At 45.1% G+C, this 15,767-nt stretch overlaps 2 protein-coding genes across 7 annotated transcripts in view; one reads left to right on the top strand and one right to left on the bottom strand.

Moving 5' to 3' along the window:
* The window catches only part of MCF2L2 (MCF.2 cell line derived transforming sequence-like 2), a 448,572-nt gene that overhangs the window by 279,251 nt on the left and 153,554 nt on the right, over positions 1-15,767 (top strand). For all 5 annotated transcript variants that reach the window (XM_068281097.1, XM_068281096.1, XM_068281100.1 and 2 more), the window contains exon 19: positions 1,548-1,640. In XM_068281097.1, coding sequence (XP_068137198.1) covers positions 1,548-1,640 — 93 coding nt within the window. The remainder of the gene's footprint in view (positions 1-1,547; positions 1,641-15,767) is intronic.
* Positions 1-15,767, bottom strand: part of B3GNT5 (UDP-GlcNAc:betaGal beta-1,3-N-acetylglucosaminyltransferase 5) — a 197,032-nt gene that overhangs the window by 111,822 nt on the left and 69,443 nt on the right. The window lies entirely within an intron of this gene.

Genomic DNA, 15,767 nt, shown 5'->3' with positions numbered 1-15,767 from the left:
GTGGTCTGGGGGGTGGGCAGGGGGGGGGTCTGAGGGGTGCTGTGGGCGATCAGGGGGCAGGGGGGGGGGAAATCAGTGTGTTTGGTGCAGACTAGGGTGGCTGCAGCCTGCCCTGGTGGTCCCTCGGACACTGGGACCACCAGGGCAGGAGGCAGCCAGTATAATAGGCTTTGTATACATTACAAAGCCTATTATACACTGTTGCAGCGGCGATCCGGATGCCAGTAACCCGCCGGCGCTTCCGAACGGCCGGCGGGTTACGGCGAACGGGGGGCGGAGCCAGTCCCCGGCGGCTGATCGCGTCACGAATGACGCGATCGCCGCATAGCCACTCCCGCAGCCGCCCCCGCCGATGGGCGTATTGCGGTCGTTTGGGCCCAGACTTTGCCGCCGCCCATCGGCTGGGGGCGGTCGTTATGTGGTTAAGTCAGAAAAAAAAATGACTTTTAATCACCTGGGGCTTCCAATAGCCCCCTGCAGCTGTCCGGTGCCCTCGCCGTGTCCCTCCGATCCTCCTGTCCCTGCCGGCAGCCACTTCTGGTTTCACCGACAGGCTGGGAACGTGAGTGATTCTTCGCGTTCCCAGCTACAATTGCGGCCTCTATGCTGCTATAGCATATAGCATGAAGCATATAGCAGCGTAGAGGGCGCAATTGTCGCTGGGAACGCGAAGAATCACTCGCGTTCCCAGTGATTGCTCCTGACGGCGAAACCGGAAGTGGCTGCCGATGGGGATACGAGGATCGGAGGGACACGGCGAGGGCACCGGACAGCTGCAGGGGGCTATTGGAAGCCCCAGGTGAGTAAAGTCATTTTTTTTTTCTGACTTAAGGTTCGCTTTAGGTTGCCCCCAACTGAAGGGAGATCTTGTCAGTGCAATGTCGAGAGCCGTGTGAGTAACCTCTCATTTACATTCCTATCTGGACTCTGCACAGGCAAAGAGGGAGGGAGGAACTCAGGGAGCGAATTGAGCCGCCTTTCTATCATCAGGTGCCTGAAGGAACGTGCCTACAGTGCCTTATGGTAAATCTAGCCCTGTAGATATATATATTAGTGAAAAACCACACCCATTTAATAATAGACGCTAGGCAACTGTCCACAGCCACGCGCACAGCTGTGACGCCCCCCACAATACATGCACAGTCGCGACCCGACGCATGAGCCCACTGGTATGAGCTGGCACACAGGAGGACTTAAGGACAGTAGGATTATTATATAGTGCTGTAATTTACCATATGAACATGTATCAACTTTAGAGATATCACAAACTACACATTAACTATGTATGTATTTGTATTTCTACTATTAAATGTCATAGCTGTACAGTCTCTTTAATTTCTCATGTACCTATGTTCCCCAATATTTGTTCTGTACTATGTACAGTGCTATGGAAGATGTTGGCACTATATAAATAAAAAAATAATAATTTAGGATTAGTAGCATTATTGACATTTTGCATTAGTAACATTTCTGCTAAAATGATTGTGATCTGTGTTAGAATTAGTAGGAATACTTACTGTATGTATATTTATTTTTGTGTTATGTAGAAAGAAGACCTTCAGATTTATGAAAAGTACTGCCAAAATAAACCAAGATCGGAAGCTCTTTGGAGGCAATGTGCCGAAAGCATTTTTTTTCAGGTACATAACATTCACAATGAAATATTACCCAAAAGGGAATGTATATAAAAATATAACCGACTTGGGCCAACACTAATGAAATCCTGAGCCATCACAGAATGAAACTGGAAAGAGCCCCTATAGAGAAGGGATATGGAGGCTTCCATATTTATTTCCTTGCAAACAATGCTGCTTGACTGGCTGTCCTGTTGATTTTCTGCCTCCAATAATTTAAGCCACTGACCCTTAAGAAGTATGCAGATCAGGTATTTGTATTCACATCACATGCTTGTTTCAGGTGTGTGATTCAGATGCTACTGAAGCCCAAAACATCAGAAGGGCGTTTGGGCAGGTGGAACTGATTAAAAGGAAAAAATATTTAAGCTTTTATGTCCTCACTATTATTAATTAGCACAAAATTTGGGGTTGGTGACTACAATAAGTTACACACTAGTACTATACTGTATATATATATATATATATACAGTGGAGGAAATAATTATTTGACCCCTCACTGATTTTGTAAGTTTGTCCAATGACAAAGAAATGAAAAGTCTCAGAACAGTATCATTTCAATGGTAGGTTTATTTTAACAGTGGCAGATAGCACATCAACAGGAAAATCGAAACAATAACCTTAAATAAAAGATAGCAACTGATTTGCATTTCATTGAGTGAGATAAGTTTTTGAACCCTCTAACAATAAAAGACTTAATACTTAGTGGAAAAACCCTTGTTTGCAAGCACAGAGGTCAAACGTTTCTTTTAATTGATGACCAAGTTTGCACACATTTTAGGAGGAATGTTGGTCCACTCCTCTTTGCAGATCATCTCTAAATCCCTAAGGTTTCGAGGCTGTCTCTGTGCAACTCTGAGCTTGAGCTCCCTCCATAGGTTTTCTATTGGATTAAGGTCCGGAGACTGACTAGGCCACTCCATGACCTTAATGTGCTTCTTCTTGAGCAACTCCTTTGTTGCCTTTGCTGTATGTTTTGGGTCATTGTCGTGCTGGAACACCCATCCACGACCCATTTTCAGTTTCCTGGCAGAGGGAAGGAGGTTGTCGTTCAGGATTTCACGATACATGGCTCCGTCCATTTTCCCGTTAATGCGATTAAGTTGTCCTGTGCCCTTAGCAGAAAAACACCCCCAAAGCAAAATGTTTCCACCCCCATGCTTGACGGTGGGGACGGTGTTTTGGGGGTCATAGGCAGCATTTTTCTTCCTCCAAACACAGCGAGTTGAGTTAATGCCAAAGAGCTCTATTTTGGTCTCATCAGACCACAGCACCTTCTCCCAGTCACTCACAGAATCATTCAGGTGTTCATTCAGGTGGACCTTGCGAGCCCTGCAGGATTTTAATCCATTGCGGTGTAATGTGTTTCCAATGGTTTTCTTGGTGACTGTGGTCCCTGCTAATTTGAGGTCATTCACTAACTCCTCCCGTGTAGTTCTAGGATGCTTTTTCACCTTTCTCAGAACCATTGACACCCCACAAGGTGAGATCTTGCATGGAGCCCCAGAGCGAGGTCGATTGATGGTCATTTTGTGCTCCTTCCATTTTCGAACAATCGCACCAACAGTTGTCACCTTCTCTCCCAGCTTCTTGCTAATGGTTTTGTAGCCCATTCCAGCCTTGTGCAGGTCTACAATTTTGTCTCTGACATCCTTGGACAGCTCTTTGGTCTTTCCCATGTTGGAGAGTTTGGAGTCTGCTTGATTGATTGATTCTGTGGACAGGTGTCTTTTATACAGGTGACTAGTTAAGACAGGTGTCCTTAATGAGGGTGACTAATTGAGTAGAAGTGTCTAACCACTCTGTGGGAGCCAGAACTCTTAATGGTTGGTAGGGGTTCAAAAACTTATTTCACTCAATGAAATGCAAATCAGTTGCTATCTTTTATTTAAGGTTATTTTTTGGATTTTGCTTTTGATGTGCTCTCTGCCACTGTTAAAATAAACCTACCATTGAAATGATACTGTTCTGAGACTTTTCATTTCTTTGTCATTGGACAAACTTACAAAATCAGTGAGGGGTCAAATAATTATTTCCTCCACTGTATATATGCACTCCCCGCAGTGCTGTTGTGCATACACTGTGAATGTTGTGCATATTGAATGCAGAGGTGTTGTCTATCAATCGTAAACCTGGTTCAGATCGTGCATGAAGAATGTACCCACAGTTAGATTGCCTAGGGCCTGATGATCGATGTTCTTTAATTCTGTCTGTACTATCTACAAGTACTCTTACCAAGAACTAGTTTTGATTTCTATTTATAAGCTACTCTACAACCATTACGTATGTCCTAAGTTTAATTAAAATGCATCTCTTTTGTATAAAAAAAAAAAAAAAAATACACATAGGTACACTAATGCTTAAAAGTAAGAATGTCCCAACTCTGTTTAACCACTTGAGGACCACAGTGGTAAACCCACTAAAGCCCAGGCAGTTTTTTTCCCTAATTGGCCACTGCAGCTTTAAGGCAAAGCTGCAGGGCCGTACACATCAGCACACGAGTGATTCCCCCCCCCCCCCTCTTTTCTCTCCACCAACAGAGCTCTCTGTTGGTGGGATCTGATCGCCCCCCTCGTGTTTATTTTGTTTTAAATAAATATTTATGTTCATATGTTTTTAATATTTTTTACTATGTTTTTTTCCTCCAATCCCCTCCCTCCCCCCCCCGCCGGCCAATCACGCGATCGGCTCTCATAGGCTTCTGCCTATGAGAGCCGATCGCTCTCTTGTCCCCCAGAGGGACAGCCGTGTCACATGGCTGTCCCCAGCAGAGCGCTGCTGCTGATCGCAGCACTGTACTGTGCCGTCTAACAGTCTCCCGAGCGGCAATAGCCGCTTGGAGACTGAAGACGGGGCAGAGCTCCGCCCCCGAGAAGGAGATGCGCGCAGGGTGCACACGATCTCATTCAGTAGCCGGCTCCAGGACCTGACGCCAATTGGTGTTAGGCGGTCCTGGGGCTGCCGTCACGGCCACGCCCATTGGCGTGGAGCGGTCTTAGAGTAGTTAATAAGATTTAGCTGATCTGAATATATCCAATATAGAAAAGGCAGAGGCCTTCTTCTTCAAGGTGGTAGAGATACATTCTGGAATGCAGCTAATATGGGGCTCAGATGAATCTTATTATACAGACAACATGCTGGGGCATTTACGTTGGCAATGACAGGCTGGGATGTCCGACAGGGTAAAGTGTCAGCTTCCTGAACACGAGCTTATTGTTCCTAACAGCAGAGGCCATCTTAATATAGCTTTCAAATTCCTAAGTTTTGGCAGTGGTGAAATGCCTTTTATGTTTCATACTTTCAATCAACAAGATTGTTATATGCAAATTAGAGGAGTTGAGGAGATGGAGTCGGCGAATTCATAAACTGAAGAGTCGGATGATTTTGTCACACATTTTGAAGGACTTTGACTTGACTTTGACTTTCAGTATTTAACCACTTGAGGACCGTAGGCTTACACCCCCTAGAGACCAGGCTATTTTCTACCAATTAGGCCACTGCAGCTTTAAGTGCTCGCTGCAGGGCCGTACAACTCAGCACACAAGTGAGCCCCCCCTTTTCTGCCCACCAACAGATATTTCTGTTGGTGGGCTCTGATTGGTGGTGCAGTGTTTGTTTGTTTTATAAATATTTATTTGTTTTATTTTTAAACTTACTGTTTTCTTAAATCATCCCCCCCCCCCCCCCAATCACAGTGATCTGCTGTCATAGGCATCAGCCTATGACAGCCGATTGCTCTTGGGCCTCTAGAGGGGACAGCCATGTCACATGATTGTCCCCAGTACAGCACCGCCGTAGATCGCAGCGCTATACACAGTAACAGTCTCCTAGCAGCGATCGGCGCTGGGAGACTGATGGCGGAGCGGAGCTCCGTCATTCAAGCAGAGATGCGCGTGCATCAGTTTGCACAATCTCCTGCAAACCCCGCCCCAAGACTTGACGCCGCGATGGGCGGTCCTGGGGCTGCCGCTGCTTCCATGCCCATTGAAGTGACACGGTCGTTTAATGGTTAAAGTTAATCTCCATCCTGAAATACAAAATATGTCAGCGCTGCTGTAATGAAAAGTTATATTTACCTCTGGAGTCTTGTCCCGTGAAGCCGACCCGAAGACCCCGCATCACTACACTTCCACTTGGCCCCGCCTCCCCTTTCTCCTCCGAGAAAAAATGCCCAGCAATTTAATGCAGTAATTAGCTTTACGTTTTTCTTGGAGGAGAGAGGGGAGGTGGGGCCAAGCGCCGGAAGTGTAGTGATGTGGGTTCTTCTAGGCGGCTTTGTGGGACAAGACTCCGGAGTTAAATATAACTTTTCATTACAGCAGTGCTGACGGATTTTATATTTTAGGATGGAGATTCACTTTAACTATCCAAAAATGTTTTGAATGTTATAACTTTTTTAAGCCTAGTACACACATTCATTTTCATATTCCAACAATTGGCCAATGTTATCGCTTTCTTGTAGTATGAGGGATTACTTACACAATCTGTTCATAGTATTCAAAATATGCTGGCCCTCATAATACATAGAGGTAATAAAATTGGCCAAACATTGGGCAACCAAAATTGGATGTGTGTACCTTGCTCAAGAAATTGAATATCGGTGTCTGTATGCCAAGTGAGTGAATTTCACTAACCTGCGATTTATTGAGCACTGAGCGATTGTTTCTGTGATCTCTTGACGTCGGTACAAGCGCAAGATTACGCAAACGACTATTGGCGACACAGATAGGGTAATCTGTCAAAGAAACCGTGAATGCCGTACAGTCTGTTGCCTCCCGGGTGCTCGGGTTCGGCATGTAGCGGAAAGAATTGACAGATAATTGAGTGGGGCTGGGGAAGACCCAGCTGTCATGGTACACATTGGCACCAATGACAAAGTTAGTGGGAGATGGAAGGTCCTCAAAAATGATTTTCAGGTACTTGGAGATAAACTTAAAGCAAGGACCTCCAAGGTGGTGTTCTCTGAAATACTGCCAGTGCCCCATGCTACATCTGAGAGACAGAGGGAGCTTAGGGAGTTAAATAAGTGGCTGAGAAATTGGTGTAGGAAGGAAGGGTTTGGGTTCCTGGAGAACTAGGCAGACTTTGCAGTCGGCTACAGGTTCTACAGCAGGGATGGGCTGCACCTAATGGGGAGGGTGCAGCTGCATTGGGGGAGAAGATGGCTAAACGGTTGGAGAAGATTTTAAACTAGGATCTGGGGGGAGGCGGGAGGATAAAGTCTCAATATGTAGACAAGATAAGATAAAAAGACAGTGGGAGCCTAACATTATGGGGGGTGGAGAGGGGGTGGAGACAGTGTAAAGATTAAGGAGGTTGGTAAAACTTCAAGTAGCCCATTTCATGTAAACAAAATTGGTAAATGTGGTGGTAAAAATATAAAGTGCATGGTAACCAATGCTCGAAGCCTTGCAAATAAAATAGACGAACTAGAGTTCATTCTGAATGACAAAGGCTATGACATTGTGGGAATAACCGAGACATGGATGGATGAAAGCCATGACTCGATAACTAATTTAAAAGGATACAATGTGTTTAGGAGGGATAGAACAGGGAAAAAAGGTGGAGGGGTTTGTCTCTTTGTTAAGAATTCTTTTACAGCTGTCCTCAACAATGAGATGGAAGAAGATTGCAAAGATGTGGAGTCCGTTTGGGTAAATATTCATGGTGGAAATAAAAGTTGCCAATTGCTTATTGAGGTATGCTACAGACCACTTCATATTAATGAAGCTGCAGAACTGCGATTACTACAGCAGATTGAAAAAGCTGCAAGTAAAAATGAGGTCATAGTTATGGGCGACTTCAACTTTCCAGACATTGACTGGGGTATTGAGGCTACCCATTCTGGTAAAAGCAGCAAATTTCTGGCAGCACTACAGGACAATTACTTGACTCATATGGTAACGGAACCAACTAGGGGGAATGCGTTACTGGATCTGATCATTTCTAATAGACCAGATAATGTATCAAATGTGCAGGTTCAAGAACATTTGGGAAATAGTGATCACAACATGATAACGTTTGATCTGGTGACTGATAGGTTACGGGGCAGCGGGACCACTAAAACTATGAATTTTAGAAAAGCAAAGTTCAGTCAAATTAGGCAGGCACTAAGTTTGGTGAACTGGGATAATGTACTACAAGGGGAGGACACTGAAGGGAAATGGCAAGCTTTTAAACTTATTCTCAATCAATATTGTAGTATGTATATCCCATATGGAAACAAAATGTCTAGGAATAAAAAAGGCCTCTATGGATGAATAGAAAGGTTAGGGATAAAATGAAGAGGAAAAAGAATGCCTATAAGGTCCTAAAAACAGGAGGGGACCGAGGCTGCACTAAGCAATTATAAGGAGTGCAATAAAAATTGTAAAAAAGAAATTAGGCTGGCAAAGATCGAAGCTGAAAATCAAATCGCTAGGGATATCAAATCTAACCCAAAAAAGTTTTACAAGTACATCAACTCTAAAAAAAGAAAGGTTGACTGTATAGGACTCCTAAAGGATGAGGGTGGGAACTCAATGGTGGATGACCAAGGTAAGGCAGAGTTATTAAATGCTTTGTTTGCTTCTGTCTTCACAAAGGAAACAGCACTGTTGCAAATTACAGAGGCAGAAGAGTCTCAATCTTCTAACTATAATATTAAATACTTAACGCAGGAAGAAGTGAAGGCAAGACTAAATAAATTAAAAATAGACAAGGCACCTGGCCCGGATGGCATGCATCCTCGGGTCCTAAGGGAATTAAGTTCAGTTATAGATAAACCCCTTTATCTTATCTTTTGTGACTCTCTTGCAACTGGCAGAGTCCCAGTGGATTGGCATACAGCCCACATTTTCCCATTATTTAAGAAGGGCAAAAAAATCAGATCCAGGAAATTCTAGACCTGTAAGCTTAACATCAGTTGTATGCAAACTATTTGAGGGGTTACTAAGAGATACTATACATGACTTCATAGTAGAAAATAATCTTATTTCTCAGCATCAACATGGGTTTACTAAAGACTGGTCCTGTTTGACTAACATGCTTTTATGAGGTAGTGAACGCTAATATGGATATTGGGAATGCTGTAGATGTGATATACTTGGACTTTGCAAAGGCCTTCGACACTGTTCTCCACAAAAGTCTGGTGCAAAGGTTGAGGATGCAAGGACTGGGGAGGAGTCTGTGTGCATGGATAGGGAACTGGCTAATAGACAGAAAACAAAGAGTTGAGGTCAATGGATCATACTCAAAATGGGAGACAGTTAGCAGTGGGGTCCCACAGGGGTCTGTACTGGGTCCAGTGCTCTTCAATTTTGTTTATTAATGACCTAGTACAGGGGTCTGCAACCCGCGGCTCCGGAGCCGCATGCGGCTCTTTTTCACCTTTGCCGCGGCTCCGGAGCCGGCTGTCAGTGGCTGCGGCGCACGTGTGACGTGTGCTGTCGCTGGCCGGCAGCCTATCAGAGAGGCCGCCGGACCAGTGCAGTGCAGGATTTCGGGCGGCCATTTTCCCGTAGCCCTGCAGTGTAATGCTTGTGCATATGGGGGTCATATCTGCTAACGATTTGTGCATATGGGGGACATATCTGCTAACGATTTGTGCATATGGGGGTCATATCTGCTAACGATTTGTGCATATGGGGGTCATATCTGCTAACGATTTGTGCATATGGGGGTCATATCTGCTAACGATTTGTGCATATGGGGTCATATCTGCTAACGATTTGTGCATATGGGGGTCATATCTGCTAACGATTTGTGCATATGGGGGTCATATCTGCTAACGATTTGTGCATATGGGGGTCATATCTGCTAACGATTTGTGCATATGGGGGTCATATCTGCTAACGATTTGTTTTATAATGGTTTTGCGGCTCCCAGTTTTTTTTCTCTTTTCGGAAACGGGTCCAAGTGGCTCTTTATGTCTTAAAGGTTGCAGACCCCTGACCTAGTAGATGCAGTAGTGAGCAATGTTGCTATTTTTGCAGATGATACAAAATTGTGCAGAATCATTAACTCTCAGGAAGATAGTGTCATATTGCAACAGGATCTGGATAGGATCGCTATATGGGCACATAAATGGCAGATGAAATTCAATGTTGAAAAATGTAAAGTCATGCATTTTGGTCGTACCAATGGTCTAGCACCATACAAAATAAATAGGATACAGTTGGGGACATAAAACTTGGAGAAGGACTTACAAGTACTCATCGACAACAAGTTAAAAAATCGTACTCAATGTCAAGCCGCTGCAGCAAAAGCTAACAAAATTTTGAGATGCATTAAAAGGGAAATAAAAACTCGAGATGCTAGCATAATATTGCCCCTGTTTAACTCTCTAGTAAGGCCACATCTGGAATATGGAATTCAGTTCTGGGCACCACATTACAAAAAAGATATTGCAGTTTTAGAGCAGGTGCAGAGCCGAGCAACAAAATTAATACGTGGGATGGAAGGTCTCGCTTACCAAGAAAGGTTAGATAAACTGGGTTTATTTAGTCTAGAGAAAAGACGCCTTAGAGGGGATCTAATTAACATGTATAAATACATCAGAGGGCAATATAATAGCTTGGCGGATGAGCTTTTTGTCCCTAGGCCTTCTCAAAGGACTAGAGGACATGATCTGCGCATGGAGGAAAAACGTTTTAGCCATTTATTTAGGAAAGGGTTCTTTACAGTAAGAGTGATTAAGATGTGGAATGCATTGCCACAGGAAGTCGTTATGGCAAACTCTATACCTGCATTTAAAGGGGGCTTAGATGCTTTCCTTGCGTTGAAAGACATCCATGGCTACAATTACTAGGTAATGCCTAATGATGTTGATCCAGGGATTTTATCTGATTGCCATCTGGAGCCGGGAAGGAATTTTTCCCTTTTGGGGCTAATTGGACCATGCCTTGTAAGGGTTTTTCGCCTTCCTCTGGATCAACAGGGATATGTGAGGGAGCAGGCTGGAGTTGTACTTTGTACTGGTTGAACTCAATGGACGTATGTCTTTTTTCAACCAAAATAACTATGTAACTATGACACATGGCGACAATGACCATCACAACAGATCGGATTTAAGATCCCCACTGACTCCCGCGCAAAGTACTGCAACCGCTTGAACTCTCGTTCACGCCCGTCATGTGCCATTGTGTATACCTGCCGGCAGGAAGGTGAATTGGGGTCATAGTAGGACATCGCTGGGATCCATCTTCCTACGTTGTGAAGTGAGTATTCACATATTCTGGTTGAACACGATGGACGTATGTCTTTTTTCACCCCAAATAACTATGTAACTATGTAACATTTCCCAGGAGATATACGAGATCTGTCTCGCTCACAGGCCCAACCTTTTAAATATCTGAATTGCCCTTTGATCCAATTGCACATTTCATTTCTGCAGTAATGCAGTACACCTGTTTTCATAGTTAAGATAAGCTCTGCAAATAATATGTTGGATACCTGATGTTACACAGGTAAATATTGTAAATCAATATTGTACTGACCTCAAACAGCATTCTATGTACCACTGTAGGTGGTTCTTTTGAAAACACATGTTAATTTGATTTGCAAGGTTACAGTGGCAGTCAAGTAAAGACTGATTTTCCTCCATGTCTGTACAGAGTAGAGAAGGATGAAAACCACTCTCTGGTGGGAAAACTCACTTTAGTGAACTGTTAGTAGAGTGATGAAAAGACCCCAATTACAGATACTTTAAATAACATTAAGCCAAATATCTATTAAAATGAGTATTTCCTACAGGACAAGAACTGCTGTTGATAAGGATTGTAGTAGGAGTATTGGAACAGTCATCAAGAAATATGTTTCTAAGAATGTGCACCATGGGGCTGTGATCTGATGAGATACTTATCCCTTGGAGTGCCACAGAACCAAGGAAATCATCATTTGAAAAACAAAAATCAGCAAGGTGTGCTGCTATGTTACAACCACAGCAGGGTCCCTCATCACCATCAGCAGGCCATGTTCAGATTTGTCTACTTATGACCAATGGCTAAGAGCTCTTAAAGGACAACTGTAGTGAGAAAAATATGAGGGCTCCCACATGTGTTCTCTTCTAAACCATACCAAAAAAAAGAAAGAAAAAGTAGGCTACCTGATCCGGGGGGCAGAGCGGATCGGGTAGCCGCAAAAAACGCCGCTCCCCTCCACTCCTCTGGGCCGCACTGGCCCACTTTCACGTCACAACGCTGCAAGGAGAGACTGTGTGTCTCTCACAGTGTGCAGGGAGATGGGGAAGCAGCAGGGGGCGTGACCAGGGAAAGAGAACTGCCAATGGCAGCTCTGGAAACCGTGCAGGCGTTTTGAACAGGGAATCCCTCTCCCTGTGTTTACTGCTGAGATACCGACAAATATTGTGGCTAATCTCGGGGGGGCTATAGCGTGGCGGTGTGGGGGGCAGAGAGCGGCAGTGGGGGGACACAGAGGCATGTCATGAGGCAGGCAACATGCCTCTGTGTCCCATCTGCCCACCATCTCCCCAACTCGGATTCTCCTTAAGCTGGGTACACACTTCCAATTTTCCATCAGAGCAACGGATCGATCAGATGATTTCCGATCGGTCCGATCGGATTCGCAATCGATTTTGGGTAGTTAGCAACGCAAAATCCATTGCATTATCGATCGGAAACCATTTGGATGTCTACACACGATGCAACTCGTCGATCTGATGGAAACTTGTACCTTGTGTTTGAGACTTAAGAAAGTACTCAGTGGCCAGAGAGGGGGTCCTTATCTGATTTCTCTATTATTACTGAACACTTTCAAAAGGAGCGTGTTAATTGAAAACTCCCATGCCCTCCAGCAATGGACATGGTGTGGCATGGCATGCCCATGCACTGCTACAGGCAGAGTTGTACCTTAACATGACTGACAGAAAATAAATTTAGATTCAACAGAATTGCTGCTGGAGCTAGAGTTTTTACTTAACCAGGTTTGTTTTGCCACTTTGTAACATGTGACAGTCATCTTAAAGGACATCCGAGATGAAAATTAACTGATGAGAAAAACAATTGTATCTATCCTGCTTCACCTAAAAATTACTTTTTTTTTTACATATCCCACAGTTTTATTTTATATGTAAATCTAGTTTTTAAGTTTTTACTGTTTCATTGTCTCTGCTCAATAACACCTTCATTGACGTATGCCAGAGCTCAAAGATATGAATTATTGACCCTTTTTATCTCTTTCCTGCTCCAGGAAGCCATTTAATGACAGGAAGTATTTTATGCCAGTAATTACTTATCAGTAAGGGGTTATGCTATAGTCTGACCCAGTACGACCCAGTCCCGACCCGGATAGAAACTGTCACTTTCATACCTGATGTTACACTCTTTCAGGCAGAGAAAAAAAAAGGAACACAACCTAGTTATTTGTGCTCTAGACACTGTACATACACATGTCTATCTCATCTTGTCACATGTCACCTCGGTTGTCCTTTAATAGTGATGTCGCGAACCTCCGATTCTCGGTTCGCGAACCTTCGCGGAAGGTTCGGTTCGCGTAAAAGTTCGCGAACCGCAATAGACTTCAATGGGGAGGCGAACTTTGAAAAATAGAAAAAATAATGCTGGCCGCAAAAGTAATGGAAAACATGTTTCAAGGGGTCTAACACCTGGAGGGGGCATGGCGGAGTGGGATAGTCCAAAGTCCCGGGGAAAAATCTGGATTTGACGCAAAGCAGCGTTTTAAGGGCAGAAATCACATTAAATGCTAAATTGCAGGCCTAAAGTGCTTTCAAACATCTTGCATGTGTATACATCAATCACGGAGTGTAATTAGAGTACTGCTTCACACTGACACACCAAACTCACTGTGTAACGCACTGCAAACAGCTATTTGCGTAGTGACGGCCGTGCTGGACTGATGCGCAACATGGCCAGAGTGCAGGCCGTGGCAGTTTTCCAGCCCATATGGTCGCCGGGCTGTGGTAGCTCAATGATAGAACAACAGTGACTGTCCAGCTGATCAAATTTGGTCTGTCCACAATGAAGCAACAACCTTATTATCTTCTTGTATGTAGGTGTAACGATTGTGGAACTTTCTCCGTGATCAGCGCACAACGCGTGCGCTGACACGGCGGAAATCCTCCACAAGCGTGTAATTGCAGGCACCCAGCAAAAGGTGCTACGCACCTGTAGAGGGAAATTCCTGTCGGCAGATGGCGCTGGGGAGTGCAGTGGAACCAATCCTCTGTACCTCCACAAATGCCAGACAGTAATTGTACGAAGCGCAGAACGCAATCGCAAGAGAGGCGATTGCAAATGAGAATGAGCAAAGGGACAGGTTGTATGTGTGTGCGCCAATCCAGTCGCCACCCCGCGACCGCGCACACACAACAGCAGATATGAAATAGGAACGCGATTGCGAGAGGTGCGATCGCCAGACGTGACACAAGGCAGATCAGAATAGAATACGAGGGTAGCAAAGGCACAGCAAATAAAATAATGAGGAGATGCGGAAAATAACAAACGCTAGCTAACCGCGAACACCGCACTCATTCGCAACAGTGCACGCGGTTATGCGCGGTCTCCACGTGATAAGCACAATAGAGACAAGCACGCCTAACTAACCATTAACAGACAAACATGAAACAGAGGACGCGAGCGCTTGCTTAACGGTTACCTCACCGAGCCTCCAGCAAGCGTAGCAGACAAGACAGACACACGAAAACAGGGACAAGCGAGAGATAGGATCCACAGCACTAGCGGAAAGTGGCTAGCGCGATCCCAGGAGACAGAACAGAAGGATCCACAGCGCTAGCGAAAAGTGGCTAGCGCGATCCAAGGAGACAGAACAGAAGGATCCACAGCGCTAGCGAAAAGTGGCTAGCGCGATCCCAGGAGACAGAACAGAAGGATCCACAGCGCTAGCGAAAAGAGGCTAGCGCGATCCAAAGAGACAGATCAGAAGAGATAGCTGGTAGCAACCGCTGCACCAGCTATACTCCAAGAACAGAGATCAGAACCATTTCCTGTCGACCACCGTTGGGACAGGACAATGGCAACAGAACAAACAAACAGATAAACAATCCTAACTGCACTAGGGAAAACCTGCCTAGCGCAGATTCAGGAATTACTCTAAGCTGATCTTCAAACAGAGAGTAACGCTGACACCCTACCAGGAGTGTTACATAGGACGAAATCCTTATGACCAGCGAAGCATTGTGGGAAAGACATAGTACTTATAGTACACGCCTCCAATGAATGTGGCCAGGCAATTTGCATGACAACGTATGCAAATTCCTCTGCGAGCACAAGCTGCAAAACTGACAGAAGCTCTTCTTTCCAGAGTCCTGCAGCATGCAAACCTACACAATGGTCAAAAGGCTGCCTGCCTGCACAGGCAGCTGAGCAAATCATCACAGTACAACCCCCCCCCCCCCCCCCTCCGGGGTCGAATTCCAGACGACCCTCAAAACTGCTATTAGCAACAGACTCAAACTGAAGACTCATGAAGGTCGGGGCAGCCCGACAAGGTCCAATTCCAGAGTCAGTCCACCCGAAACCGACCTCATCGGAAACAGAAGCCACCAAAACATGCCCATCAGTACTACCAGTCTCAGTATAACACCCATCAAGACTGTGAACGCCAGAGAAGAAGCCATCGACACCCTCCAGACAATACCCACCACCTTCCAAGGAGCGTCCGAAAATACCAAACCTGCCACAATACCTGTTCGAAGTGTCCCTTACAACACAAAAGCCACCGTTGATCTTATCCAGGGTACCAAGCAAAATTTCTCCCGGATCTCTCCCAGAACCTTTTGAAGCTCCACAGAGATCCCAAGAGGGCAGAACAATCACCAGGCTCACAAGGAGAATTACCAAGAACCCCCATGGAACCAATGACAATTCCGGATTCAGAATTACGAGGACACCCATCAAGATCAAGACTTTCAGGGACCACTTCTGGGCATGCAAGCAGGCAGGCCATATCAGAGCATGTCTCCACCGAGGAAGCATCTGAGTACGCTGGTAACCGAGGCACACTTGGGCTTTCTGGGTCACAGAGCACACTGGGGTACACCAGCACAGGAGAAAACCTCAGGACATGTCGGGGAACTGCCAACCTCAGAGTCCGGCACGACAAGACCAAAACCAGTACCGGACAGAGAATCATCATGAGTGGAGGTCACAGGCACTG

The sequence above is a fragment of the Hyperolius riggenbachi genome, chromosome 4, assembly GCF_040937935.1.
Source record: "Hyperolius riggenbachi isolate aHypRig1 chromosome 4, aHypRig1.pri, whole genome shotgun sequence".
In the NCBI taxonomy this organism is placed as follows: domain Eukaryota; kingdom Metazoa; phylum Chordata; class Amphibia; order Anura; family Hyperoliidae; genus Hyperolius; species Hyperolius riggenbachi.
The sequence above is the reverse complement of the archived record's forward strand: the minus strand, read 5'-3'. Positions and strand labels throughout refer to the sequence as shown.